This window comes from Micropterus dolomieu, linkage group LG09 (assembly GCF_021292245.1).
Source record: "Micropterus dolomieu isolate WLL.071019.BEF.003 ecotype Adirondacks linkage group LG09, ASM2129224v1, whole genome shotgun sequence".
Lineage (NCBI taxonomy): Eukaryota > Metazoa > Chordata > Actinopteri > Centrarchiformes > Centrarchidae > Micropterus > Micropterus dolomieu.
The window spans coordinates 2,355,135-2,367,835 of NC_060158.1; the positions used below are offsets into that span (position 1 = coordinate 2,355,135).

The window sequence follows — 12,701 nt, forward strand, 5'->3', positions numbered from 1 at the left end:
ATTTGTCAAAAAAGACGTTTAGAAGAGAGATTAAGAATTGATATTGAATTTACATTATCTGTGAAGTGAAGAAGAAACAATCCATCAAATGTTTTATCATCTGTATGTTGTAGGATGGTCAACACTGTATAAGAAGGGAAACTGGGAAACAATTCAATTGCAGGATAAAGACATTTTTATATACATTTTTTTTTATATATAAGATACTGAGGTGGAAATAAGATTTTCTTGTCTTTAGTTTTATTATTGGGAAAATGCCACATTCACAAGAAGAGATGAACAGACTCCAAACCAAACCAAAAAGATCTGCATCAATATGGCACTACAATAAAAAACCTAAGAATAAGAAGGCAATTAAAACCTCTTTTGTGTTTGATTATTTTCTGATGGACCGATGATACAGAAGTTTTATTTATCATTATTACGTTTATTTATTTACTTGTATATGTTGACTACCTCTGGGATGAACAGTGTTGTGTTGTCTAAAATAAAGAGAGTGCTGCTCTTTCTGCTTCTTAGTTCATCAGATAGGACTTTGTTCTTTCTAAACAAACTTTTATTTTGAAGGTGTGGGAAGACGTGGTACCGGAAGCGCTTTTCCTTCCTGTGTCAGCACGCCAACGTGTTCGTGTGTTCCCGGAGTGAACTAGAGCCTGTATGTTTGGATAAACCTTCTTTTATACAGTCAGTGGGATAAACGTGTTAAAGTGGAAACTTTGGTTTCACCTTTCATCTCCTGTTAGCCACGAATGCTAACTGAAGTTAGCTTAGCTTGCTAGCTGGAAATAGACGGAACTCGGCCACACAGCGCTGGTTGGAGGAACTCTGAGTCCAAACTGTGTTTTTCATTTGTTTAAAATGTCTAAAGTCCAGATGCTGAGAGGTTTTATCAACCAGCGACTAACTGCGGCTGCTGAAGAGATATTTGGGCTGTTTGAAAGAACGATATCAGAGTACGAAGAGGAACTCTGTCGTTCCAAAGAGGAGAACCAGAGACACAGGAAACTACTGGACGCTGTTTTCCAGCCTGAAGTCCGGTTACACAGAGCAGGTTTGTCCTCTTTACTGCTTATTCTCACTGCAGACTGCTGCAAACCTGCTGCCACTGAAAGAGTTCAAGGTCTTAATTGTCAAAAGAACAACAACAAAAAAAACCTCGTGTTTTTCTGCTCCCTCCAACAGCAATGCTCAGACAATATGTATGAAAACAAACGCAGGTAAGAATGAAAATTTTGTATATAACATTATATATTAAATAAAACATAACTCTGAGGTCGCAGGTGTACAGTGGTGATAAATCAAGTGTAATGTAGACGTGCTCTTGCGAACTGCTTGTGGACAAGACTGAACCAGGGAGCGCACATTAAGGGCCTTTCTGGAAGTACTTGCTCCTCCCTCACCCAACCTAAACCAGCGAGGGCATAGTGGTTTATAACAGTGGTTCTCAAAGTGGGGTCCGGGGGCTTCCAGGGGGTCCCCAGCAAAATGGCGAATCATTTATTTTCACAATAATTCTATCCATCAGTAACATTTTGACTGAACACATGATTACTTTGGTCATGGATTTTTGCGGTCCTGGGACAAGATCTTCTCAAAAGGGGGTCCGTGGTTGAATCTGACATGACAGCTATATTCATAGGGTCATCACGTAACAAGCAACAAAGGCATTAAAGAAAAATATTTAAATCATTAATAACTTTAATTGCTTTGCTTTTCCAAACATCTAAAACCTCTTTAAATATAATGGTTTATTTCTGTTTAAAAATGTATTTGTGGTTTTTTCTTAGACCATTTGCTTTTGTACGTGTAAAATCTTCCAGATAAGATAAAGAAGTTCAAAATATATGTATTCTTTTTACAGTCAATATTGTCATAAAAGACTGTCAAAATCTTGAAGAAATATCCTACATCTAACCAAAGTAAGTGTTGTCCGCCACAGTCTAATTTGTTCCACCATAGTTTAAAAATGTACCGAAAATATTTTGACACATCTCATGATAACGTTTCAAACCTCTAACGCTGTGTTTTGTGGGCGCTGCTGTGAGCTCGCTCACTCACACACTTTGGCATCCGACTCGAGACAACCACTTTTCTTTATAGGTCACTACGGTAACGTTTACGGTCTGTTTCTGTCTCTCATTTGTAAAAAGTAACGCAGTGCTGTAAATATTCTGGGAGTTGGGATTATTTCAATTGTGGACTGCCTACATAGACATGCATGCATTAGAGGGCATGGCTTCCTTGCACCAATATGGAGGCCACTTTGACACATTGCACCAAGTATCTATGTCTATGGTATAAGCGGTCAGAAACAAAATGGCTTCTTCACATTCTTGAGCAGTAAAACACTTTCATGTCTTCAGCTGAGAGGTTTATCTGAAAACAGGACTACAGGACTGGTGGGTTTACATGTGCAAATAACATGAACATGGAGTCGCAGCTGTTTTGATTGCAGTCATATAATGGCATTTCTGCTCGGACGAAATGCAAAGCACACAACACGCTTGTAGTCCATTTTAGTTTGAATAACTTCCAAATATAGTATAGAAAATGTGCAGTGTTTCTTGCCATGTTTATTATAGAAGCACCAGAGGGTTGAGTGTTAACTGTATATTACTCTTTCCTAAAATGTGCATGTATTTCATTATTCTCCAGAAGTCCAGCAGCCGTTGGTAAGTAAAGAAGAGGTTCCCCCTGAGCAGCAGCAGTGGAGCCCCAGGCTGGACCAGGAGGACCCACCAGAGCTGCCACTCTTTACAGAAACTGATGGAGAGGACCCTGGGGGACCAGAACCAGCCCGGAACTTTAATTCAGATAGTAATTTACAACCAGTTATTCATGACCAGACCTCACTCTCCTCTGAACGTGAGAATAATGAGTGTTGTGATTGGGAGGAGAATTGGGAGGAACCTCTGCAGAAACATAAGGGAACCCAAACATTAGTTAGTTGCTCAGTGCCAGAGCCGCCACATATTAAAGAGGAACAGGAGGAGCTCTGGACCAGTCAGGAGGGAGAGCAGCTTCCAGGACTGGAGGAGGCTGATATCACCAAGTTCCCATTCACTCCTGTCCCTGTGAAGAGTGAAGAAAATTATGAAGAGAAACCTCAGTCCTCACAGCTTCATCAAAACCAGACTGAAGAGAACAGAGGTGCAGAGCGTTTGAAAACAGAAACAGATGGAGAGGACTGTGGAGCACAAGAACCAGCCAGGAACTTTAACCCAGATAGTCTTTTACAACCAGCTACTCATGAAACTAAAGACATCAGTGATTGGGAGGAGAATTTGGAGGAACATTTGCCAAAACGCAATGGAATTCAAACAGTACTGAAAGCATTTAGTTGCTCAGTTTGTAAAAAAACATTTCAATGGAGAGCTGACGCTGTGAGGCACATGAGAGTCCACACAGGGGAGAAACCATTTAGTTGCTCAGTTTGTGGAAACAGATTTGCACGAAAGGATCGCCTGAGACAACACTTGACTGTCCACACAGGGGAGAGACCGTTTAGATGCAATATTTGTGGTAAAACATTCACTCGGCTCTATATAGTCAAAAACCACGAGTGTGTTGGTAAGCGCATCAGGAATAAATGAAGCTACTTGTTGAGAGAGAGAGACACAGTGATGGAAGAAGTACTCAAAATCTTGAGCATTAAACACTTCAATTCCTGCGTTCTGATGAATTTTTCTGCACCGGTTTATGGTGATTGATTTATTTATATAAAGAGAAAAACAAAATTCAAGTGGCAGCTGATGATTCAAAATCTGTAGCCATAGAATATAAGTCAGTGCAACTCTCAGTCATTCTGGGCTGCTCTCTTATTTAACATCATCTTTGTGTCTTTGTTTGGGGAAGTAACCTCTTTAAATGTGACTGTGGCTCTTTTTCACCTTAATAATAAATAAATACATTTTTATTCAGTGATAAACTCCTGGACTTTAGTAGCTCCTGTGTTTCAGCACATTTTCTGCTCATGTTCAAAACTTACTGCACATTTAGAGTCTCTCCCACAGATCTGTGTTCTTTAACAGGTACAGAATAAAGGCAGAATATTTCCAGACTAACGTCATGATTTAATGAGAAGTCTACCTGCCCTTTACTCTGCTGTGCATTACGTCATTGATCCGCTGGTAGTAACGTTTTCCCTTCAGACCGACACAGTTTGGGGTTGCATTTGAAACCAAAAGTAAATGAAACACTTCTGAACAGGCAGAAATCTCATCACAGATCCACACACATTAACTTCCAGTGCAGCTCACAGTCCTAAACAGAGCATCTAAAAAGGTCTGGACTCACAGTGCGTGCGGGTCCAGCTGATCACAGCACACGCCGGTGTCAATCAGCTGGGCGGAGTTGATTTGCTCCTTGAGTCTTATTAGTTATACATTTGTATTTCACTGCTTGAGAAAATGAATGTGAGTCTCGTCACACCCCTACTATTAAGCTTTATCAGATGCCTTTTTTCGAATCCTGCTCAACTTCTCACAAAGTTTATGTGCTCGTCAATGTCAGTTTTAGACCAATCGCAGCCTGGGAGGGGCTGAATAATATAAAAACTTTGAGGTGCTATGCAAACTTTCAATGTTGAACTCATTGTTCTGCCTTGATGGGGTTATTATTGACGAGTTAGAAATTAGCATTAACACATTAGAGACCATTTTCTTGCGCAAAGATTTAATGTGTACAGTGTGTGTATTATCTGTAATTTGTGTGTATTATTTGTGATGAAGATGCTCTTTGTACAGTCTGTGAAAACAAATTTCCTCCACAGAGGACTATAAAGAATGAATCTGAATGTAATCAATAAAAACAAACCACAAAAATGAAACTACTCTAATTGGAATTAATATTATATAGTAGTAAACTATACAGTATACTTATTATGAAATGATGATGAATTATAGTAACAAATAATTCACAGTGTTGCGCCATGTTATGTTTATTTTCCAGCTTTTTTGTCCTCTACCAATCTAACCTGTGACTAATGCCGAAGTTGGACATCAATCGATTAGTCATTGGGCTACAAAAGATATTTCTGCATGTATAGAAAGCTCCTTTGAGAAATGTAGATTAATAATGCTGGCGAGGATACCAGCTGCAAACAGTGCGTCTCTCTCCTCTGGTACCAAGATTGATGACAGATACTGTATCCAAGACAGAAGTACGAAGCAGTAAGTCTACTAACTTCCGGTGGTTATGCTTATTCTCTTGGCCTTGGGCACATGTTGGTGCAGGGTTCTGATGAGCTGTAGCTTGTGCTCCAAATGTTGGTGGCAATTAAAGAGTAAATATTGATCTGTGTGTGTGGGTTTCCTCTTTAATGTCAACTGTTTTTGCTGTGCTCCTGTTAAATTTTATTTAATTTATAAGTTCAGTTAATTTAATTAAAACTTGACTTGCAATTTGGGCACTAGATAAAAAGGGACGGATCAGAATAAAACAAAACATGTGACAGTACATACATTGCACTTAAAACAGTCTCTAAAATGTTAAAATGAATGCTGGGAACAGAAGAAAAGGGGATAAGGATCACCAGGAAAGCATTATTTATTGTCACACACTCCAGTACAGTAGGTGGCGGTGTACACCCGAGAGTTGTTTGCAACCCGCCATTAACAAAGAGAAGAAGAAGATGTGACACCGGAAGCAGTTTTACTGACTGATCGAGAAACATCCGAACTGTGTGTTGCCATAAAACGCACCCAGAGTAAAACCAGAGCCTGTATGCATGGATAAAAACAACGATAAACGTGGACTTTGTGGAAACATTTCAGGAAGTTTCACCTCAGACTTCTCTCCTGTTAACGTTAGCCAAGAATGCTAAATGAAGTTAGCTTAGCTTGCTAGCTGGAGAGAGAACTCGGGCACACCAGACTGTGTTTTTCATTTGTTTAAAATGTCTAAAGTCCAGATGCTGAGAGGTTTTATCAACCAGCGACTAACTGCGGCTGCTGAAGAGATATTTGGGCTGTTTGAAAGAACGATATCAGAGTACGAGGAGGAACTCTGTCGTTCCAAAGAGGAGAACCAGAGACACAGGAAACTACTGGACGCTGTTTTCCAGCCTGAAGTCCGGTTACACAGAGCAGGTTTGTCCTCTTTACTGCTTATTCTCACTGCAAGCTGCTGCTAAACGTTGGTCCTATAGTCCAAATCAGTGGTAGGGGAAACACTGGGAAGTTACAGTGCATGTGTTTCATAATTCTCCACAGACGTCCAGCAGCCGTTGGTGAGTAAAGAAGAGGTTCCCCCTGAACAGCAGCAGCACTGGAGCCCCAGGCTGGACCAGGAGGACCCACCAGAGCTGCCACACATTAAAGAGGAACAGGAGGAACTCTGGACCAGTCAGGAGGGAGAGCAGCTTCCAGAGCTGGAGGAGGCTGATATCACAGAATTCTTATTCAGGGCCTCATCACAGGGTAAGATAACACCTGAGCTGTCTAATGTTCCTGCTAATTAGTGTTATGAGCACAAGAATAGTGTTTGTTTTCTCAGTGTTTTGAAGGCTGGACAGTCTCTATAAAGCTGGATTGAATTCACCCAGACCAGCAGGCTTTGGCATCTTGGGAATGCATTTTTGTCTGAAACTGCCTTCAACACAAAATCACCTAAACAATAGAAGAAAAACTCTGAAGTTGAAACAATGAAAATTGTAACACATAAACTTTAAGTGGACTTAAGTCCTAAGATGTTCAACTTTCTACCATCAAAGTTAGTTGTGACTGTAATAGCACTATTCACTATTCCAATGTCCTTTTCCTTTACTGTTTATACACTGGCAGGACTGAAATCTTATGCAGACACAATAGATTTTCCAATCATTATTTGCGGTTAAGTTTGTTGTTTATTGCAGCAGCAAGCAGTTGTTCAAAGAGATGAACATACCGATTTGTTTTATTTTATTTATATATTTATTTTTATTTATTATAATTCTATTGTAGCAAGTTGTCACCTGTTGTTCTTTTCTGGTCTGGTGAGAACTGTGTGCGCTCCTCCTACCTGTGTCTACACGTAGACATTTTTAGAAAATAAGATAAATTTCTATTAATTTCTGCAGGAGAAGGGATGTTGAACTGTTCTGTATCGGCTTAATTGAGCACAAGTGTCTTAAACGGAGAGCAGTTTGTGGAAAGACACAGATAAAATGTCAGCCGTGTGGAAATATTTTAAATTGGAAAACAAAAGCAGTACATCAGCCACTTGCAATGTGAGCATTTCGTAGTTGGCGGTAGTGAAAGGCGAGAGGAGCTCGGGGTTAATTTATTTTATTACATTAACTTTTTAATTAAAATTTTTGGGATTTAAAAAGTGGATTTACAAATAGTGGATTCCATTTACTCATTTGGCAGATGCTTTAATCCAAAGGGACTTTAATTTGAGGAACAACAAGTATCAACAAAGAATGAGATCTACAACTGACAATACATACTAGTAAGAGCAGCAATATATACTAAGAGCTAATAGCACGTATGGCATAAATGGGGTAAATATCTAGGGAAGGAAGTAAGAGTTAACAAATAGTGCAGTCAATACAAGATAATTGTAAGGAGATAGAAGAAGAGCACAGGAAGTGCATGTTAGAGGTTAGAGGTGTTATCAGAGGAAGTGTTCTTGGAAGACATGAGTTTTCAGGAGGTTCTTGAAGTCAGAGAGGGACGCCCCTGCTCTGATGGTGTGTGGTAGCTCGTTCCACCATCGTGGTGTCACAGATGAGAATAGCCGGGACTGGGATCGCTTTGTGTGAAGGGATGGCAGAGCCAGGCGGCGTTCGTTGGAGGAACGTAAGTTTGTATAATGGAGTTTAGGTAGATGGGTGCAGACCCAGTAGTCACACTGTATGCAGGCATTAGTGACTTGAATTTGATTCTGGAGGCCACGGGGAGCCAGTGGAGGTCACTGAGTAATGGAGTGACATGAGTCCTTTTGGGCTGATCAAAAACCAGACGCGCTGCTGCGTTCTGAACCTCAAGTAGGGGTTTCACTGCACCTGATTTAACTACACTCACTATATACTATATAGTACTATACAACTTTTTTGTTTTGTTCTCTTTTTTTGTTTTGAAAACAAAACAGGAGATTGCTTGAAGAAAAGTAAGCAAGGAAGTTGAACTACACGTTAAATTCAGGAAATATGCATAGCAAATCCCTGATCTGAACGCCTTTTAGGAAACAAGCATTTTAGATATTAATTAGATTTAATAATCGATTTTTGTCGACTACTTCAATTATTTCTTGCACCTTTACTGCTATCAGTTCAAAACATAGGCGGACTAGCCACCAGCAACACCAGGAGAAAACCTGGTGGGCAGGTTGATCTGTGGCCACTTGAGCAGTTTACAAAAACGGGAGTGATCAGTGTTTTAAAAGCTGTTTAAAGCTTAAACAAGCTTTTACAATTGGCCCTCGCTGCTTGTCCAGAGTCTTCACCTCCATAGTCCTCTACTGGTTTCACATCATAATTACACACAAGGAGAAGGAGCACATGCACGTAGTGTAAGTGTTTTCTATAAGTTGATGTATTTGTGTTGTAGCACTGTGGCCTCACAGCAAAAAGGTCCCGGGTTCGAACCCCAGCTGGACAAACTCCCTTTGCTTTGGCAAAAAACAAACAAACATGGCACACAAAGTCATGGCAGTGTACATGACACTTGGGGAAATATTGCCACGTAATCAATCCACTGTAGACCCAGCACCGTTTGACCAAGTTGTTTGGTCAGGACTAAAATACTTGGATTTAAGCTTACTGTTGGATGATGGAAACAACCTGACTGCCATATGTGGTGATAACCTTGGTTTTCATTTTGCTGGTGGATTAACAGAATATTTCAGTAGCAGCAAAAACCTTTGTAGATGGTGACGGATTGCCTTTTGTTATTTGGCCCACAACGAATACCTGCAAATTATTATGACAGTGTATAACAACTGACCTCTGACAGGCTATAAAAGATGGCATCAAATTTTATTCAGTTTCAGTTCACTGAGGTCTTTTCACGTCTGCTCCGGTCTTCCTCCATATCTTGGGCAAGAACTTATTGAGGAAGTAGTGACAAAGTTGTGCTTTAACTAAAAGAAATAGTAGAAATCATCTGTGCTCCAAAACGTCATGAAATGAAGTTGTATATCTAAAAGTTTTACTAGAGGATTACCACAACAACACGATGCTTCACTATGTGAGCAGAAAGAACCCGGTCTGCTGGTGCGTTCCATTTGATACGGGAAGTCGGGAATTTCAAAGGGAACGACCACTTTCTGACTTTGAAAGTCGGGAGAACCGCACTACCCGGACTTTTTGATCCAAGACGGCTGCCCCCAGTATCAACAGTTACTGAAAGCTGTAGTTTATACTGTTGATTAACACTTCTGTGTTCTTCTGTCTCATATAAATATTCGTACACAAAGTGCTGTCCGGCTGTGTTTAGTGTGAGTAAACTCCGCACAATGCGTTTATTGAAGTTTTGTTTTATCGACCGGCGTAACGATAACTAACCTGGCAACTTGTAAACACTGGCTGTCCGAGCGAAGTTTTCCGGGTGTGACATCATTCCCAGCTCCGACTTCCGAGGTAAATGGAACGCACCACAGATTGATTCAATTTAAATTCTCTGTTAACTGTACATACTGTGAATAACCTGAACTTGTAAATATGTTCATTTATACCTTATCTTCATAGCACTGACCGGTAGAGCGGACACCGACTTCAATTGCGTGCCAAATGAACAGACCATGGCCTTCTCATGCTTGGAAACACAGCAGACAGATGGACATGCAAGCTGTCTAACTCCTCCGTGTGCACCCTCCGACTATCCTGGATTATCTTTGACACAAACACAGAACTCGTGGACCAGCCGGGTTGAGATTCCTTGGGACAAGATGCCAGCTTCACTCTCAAAGGCAGTTATAGGAGGTCAGAGAGCTAGCCCTGCAGACAGAAGAGCCATGGTGAGAGCCGTGGTGGGGGTCATGCAGGAACACTGCCCAAACCCCAACAGGGCTGCCTGTGTAGAGATAGCCAAAATGATCGTGTCCAGATATCCTTTGACCTTTGCAGACACAACTGGTGAAGGTGAACAGCTGGGAGTAGGTTACTATTCACTCGTCAATCAACTTAAGACAAGAGTTGAACACGTGAACCGAAACAATTTATCTCACAGGATAAGGCGACCAAGGACAACGACTCAAAGCAGCGCTGCCACAAAAACAGTGCGGTGCAAAGTCGACAGCTACGGTTGCATAAACTGGCAGCCAAAATCTTTACCAGAAGGAGAGACATTTAAATCTTTAGAGGACAGGAGAAAAACTCTGACAGCCATATTTCGGTCCGCTGGCCCCAGAGCTGCAGACACGCCAGATATTGACGACTCAATGAGTTTAACGTACATTTATCAACGACACACGATAAACTCCTGCCCTCCTCCGAGCGTCAGTGCGATTGAAGAACAATGGCCTTTCCTCTTTACTAAAAGAGGACTCTGCGCCCATTTCAAAACCCTCACAGGCATTGATATCTGTGATCGAGTAGCAGAGGCTCTTCAAAGCAAGGGGAAGAGGATCATATACTTCTTCCAAAGGCAGAGTGAGAGCGGAGACGTGCAGAGTGAGAGCGGAGACGTGCAGAGTGAGAGCGGAGACGTGCAGAGTGAGAGCGGAGACGTGCAGAGTCTTCTACGGGACTTTGACAGTAACAAAACGACCATGCAGCCGAACCGGACCGGCATAGCGGCAGTGCTTCTTTTAATGAAGCACTTTCATGAGAAAGAAGACTCCATCTTCATTCTGGTTGATGTAAGTACTGTAAATTACATGATACATATATTTTTAAACTGTATTTTAGACATGTTGTAATCTCTTGGGTTTTTTTGTGTTTTAAAGCCAACTGCAACAAAGGCATCCATTGAGAAAGACACGACCCTACCAGCCACACCAAGACTGATATTGCTTGGTAAGACAAGACTTAACTGATGATTTGGAGACAGGTTAAAATGTCCATTTTGGAGTATGCTTTCAAGTAGGCGTGTGACAAGATTTTAACACTATTTTTAAGAAATCTTTGATGCAAAATTTTGAGCATTAAACACTTTATTTCCTGCATTCTGATGAATTTTTTTGCACCGGTTTATGGTGATTTTTCTTTTTATTTATGGAAAGAGGAACATACGATTCAGGTGGCAGGTGACAATTCAAAATCTAAAGCCTATCAATAACAGAATAAATGCATTTCAGCTCTGAGGCACTCTATGCAGCTCTCAGATTTGTTTCTCCTGTAGATCAACATTTCTCCTGTAATATCATCCCTGCTGTGTCATGATTTAGTCTTCCCTCATCTTTGTGTCTTTGTTTGGGGAAGTAACTTCTTTAAATGTGCATGTTGCACCTTTTCACCTCAATGAAAAATTAATTCAGTGATAAACTCCTGGACTTTAATAGCTCCTGTGTTTCAGATTTTCTCTTCATGGTCAAAACCTGGTCTGTGTTCTCTGACAGGTCCAGAGAAAAGTCATAACCAGACTAATGTCATAATTTGATGAGAAGTCTACCTGCCCTTTACTCTGCTGTGCGTTACGTCATTGATCCGCTGGTAGTAACGTTTTCCCCTTCAGGCTGTTTGACCAACTCAGTTTGGGACTGCATATTGCAAGTGAAACTGAAAGTACCTGCAACACTGATCAGACAGAAATCCACAAATCTGCACATGATAACTTCAGCAGCTCTGATAAAGTGCAGCTCACAGTCTCAAACAGAGCAGGCTGCGCTTCAGTTTTTAAGATGTTTATGTTGCAAAACTCTACCAGTCAATTCAATTCAATTAAATTTTATTTATATAGCGCCAAATCACAACAACAGTTATCTCACAGCGCTTTTCATAAAAGAGCAGGTCTAGACCGTACTCTGTGATGATATTTACAGAAGCCCAACAGTTCCCACCAAGAGCAGCACTAGGCGACAGAGGCAAGGAAAAACTTCCTTTTAGAGGCAGAAACCTCGAGCAGAACCATGGCTCAGGGTGGGCGGCCATCTGCCTCGACCGGTTGGGGTGAAGGAGAGAGAGAGAGAGAGAGAGAAAGAGAGAGAGAGAGGGAGGCAGCCTACACAATATACACACAGAGGTACAGACACTTTTGAAGGTAATGTTGCTATAAACTAAATGAAAAATGGTACAGATATTTATAATAGTGTTAATGGTAACCATCGTAATGTTAATGATTATAATAACAAAAAAACAACAAAAAAAAAAGATTATAATAACAATAATAACAATAAGACTAGCAACAATAGTCGTTGCAGCAGAGGGTGTCGAGCAGGAACACGGGGGCAGCAGGTGACCTGCAGCCACAGATCCAGACCCCACAGCTCCAGAGCCAGAAAACCTGCAGGAAGTGATAGGAGGAGAGAGGAGAGGGACGAGAAAGCACAAGACTACCAGAAAGGGGAGAAGTTGTGTTAGTAACATGCAATAATGGGATGAGGTTGCATACAGAGGGAGAGAAAGTAGAGGAGAGAGGAGCTCAGTGCATCATGGGAAATCCCCCAGCAGTCTAGGCCTATAGCAGCATAACTAAGGGATGGTTCAGGACTACCTGAGCCAGCCCTAACTATAAGCTTTATCAAAGAGGAAAGTCTTAAGCCTACTCTTAAATGTGGAGATGGTGTCTGCCTCCTGAACCCAAACTGGAACCTGGTTCCACAGGAGAGGAGCTTGATAG

At 41.1% G+C, this 12,701-nt stretch overlaps 2 protein-coding genes across 5 annotated transcripts in view; both read left to right on the forward strand.

The window, feature by feature from the left end:
* LOC123976552 overlaps positions 1-12,701 on the forward strand; it is a 27,113-nt gene that overhangs the window by 8,162 nt on the left and 6,250 nt on the right. For 2 of the 4 annotated variants that reach the window (XM_046058811.1, XM_046058812.1), the window contains exons 2-5: positions 5,922-6,089; positions 6,213-6,419; positions 9,671-10,782; positions 10,870-10,939. In XM_046058811.1, the coding sequence (XP_045914767.1) occupies positions 5,922-6,089; positions 6,213-6,419; positions 9,671-10,782; positions 10,870-10,939 (1,557 nt within the window). Of the gene's footprint in view, positions 1-560; positions 884-5,622; positions 6,090-6,212; positions 6,420-9,670; positions 10,783-10,869; positions 10,940-12,701 lie in introns of those variants that run through there. The other 2 variants (XM_046058814.1, XM_046058813.1) reach the window with 2 other exon arrangements.
* LOC123976588 (gastrula zinc finger protein XlCGF48.2-like) lies at positions 1,187-5,295 on the forward strand. The gene is made up of 2 exons (XM_046058890.1): positions 1,187-1,217; positions 2,656-5,295. The coding sequence occupies exons 1-2, from the start codon at positions 1,202-1,204 to the stop codon at positions 3,591-3,593; spliced, it is 954 nt and encodes a 317-aa protein (XP_045914846.1). The 5' UTR covers positions 1,187-1,201; the 3' UTR covers positions 3,594-5,295.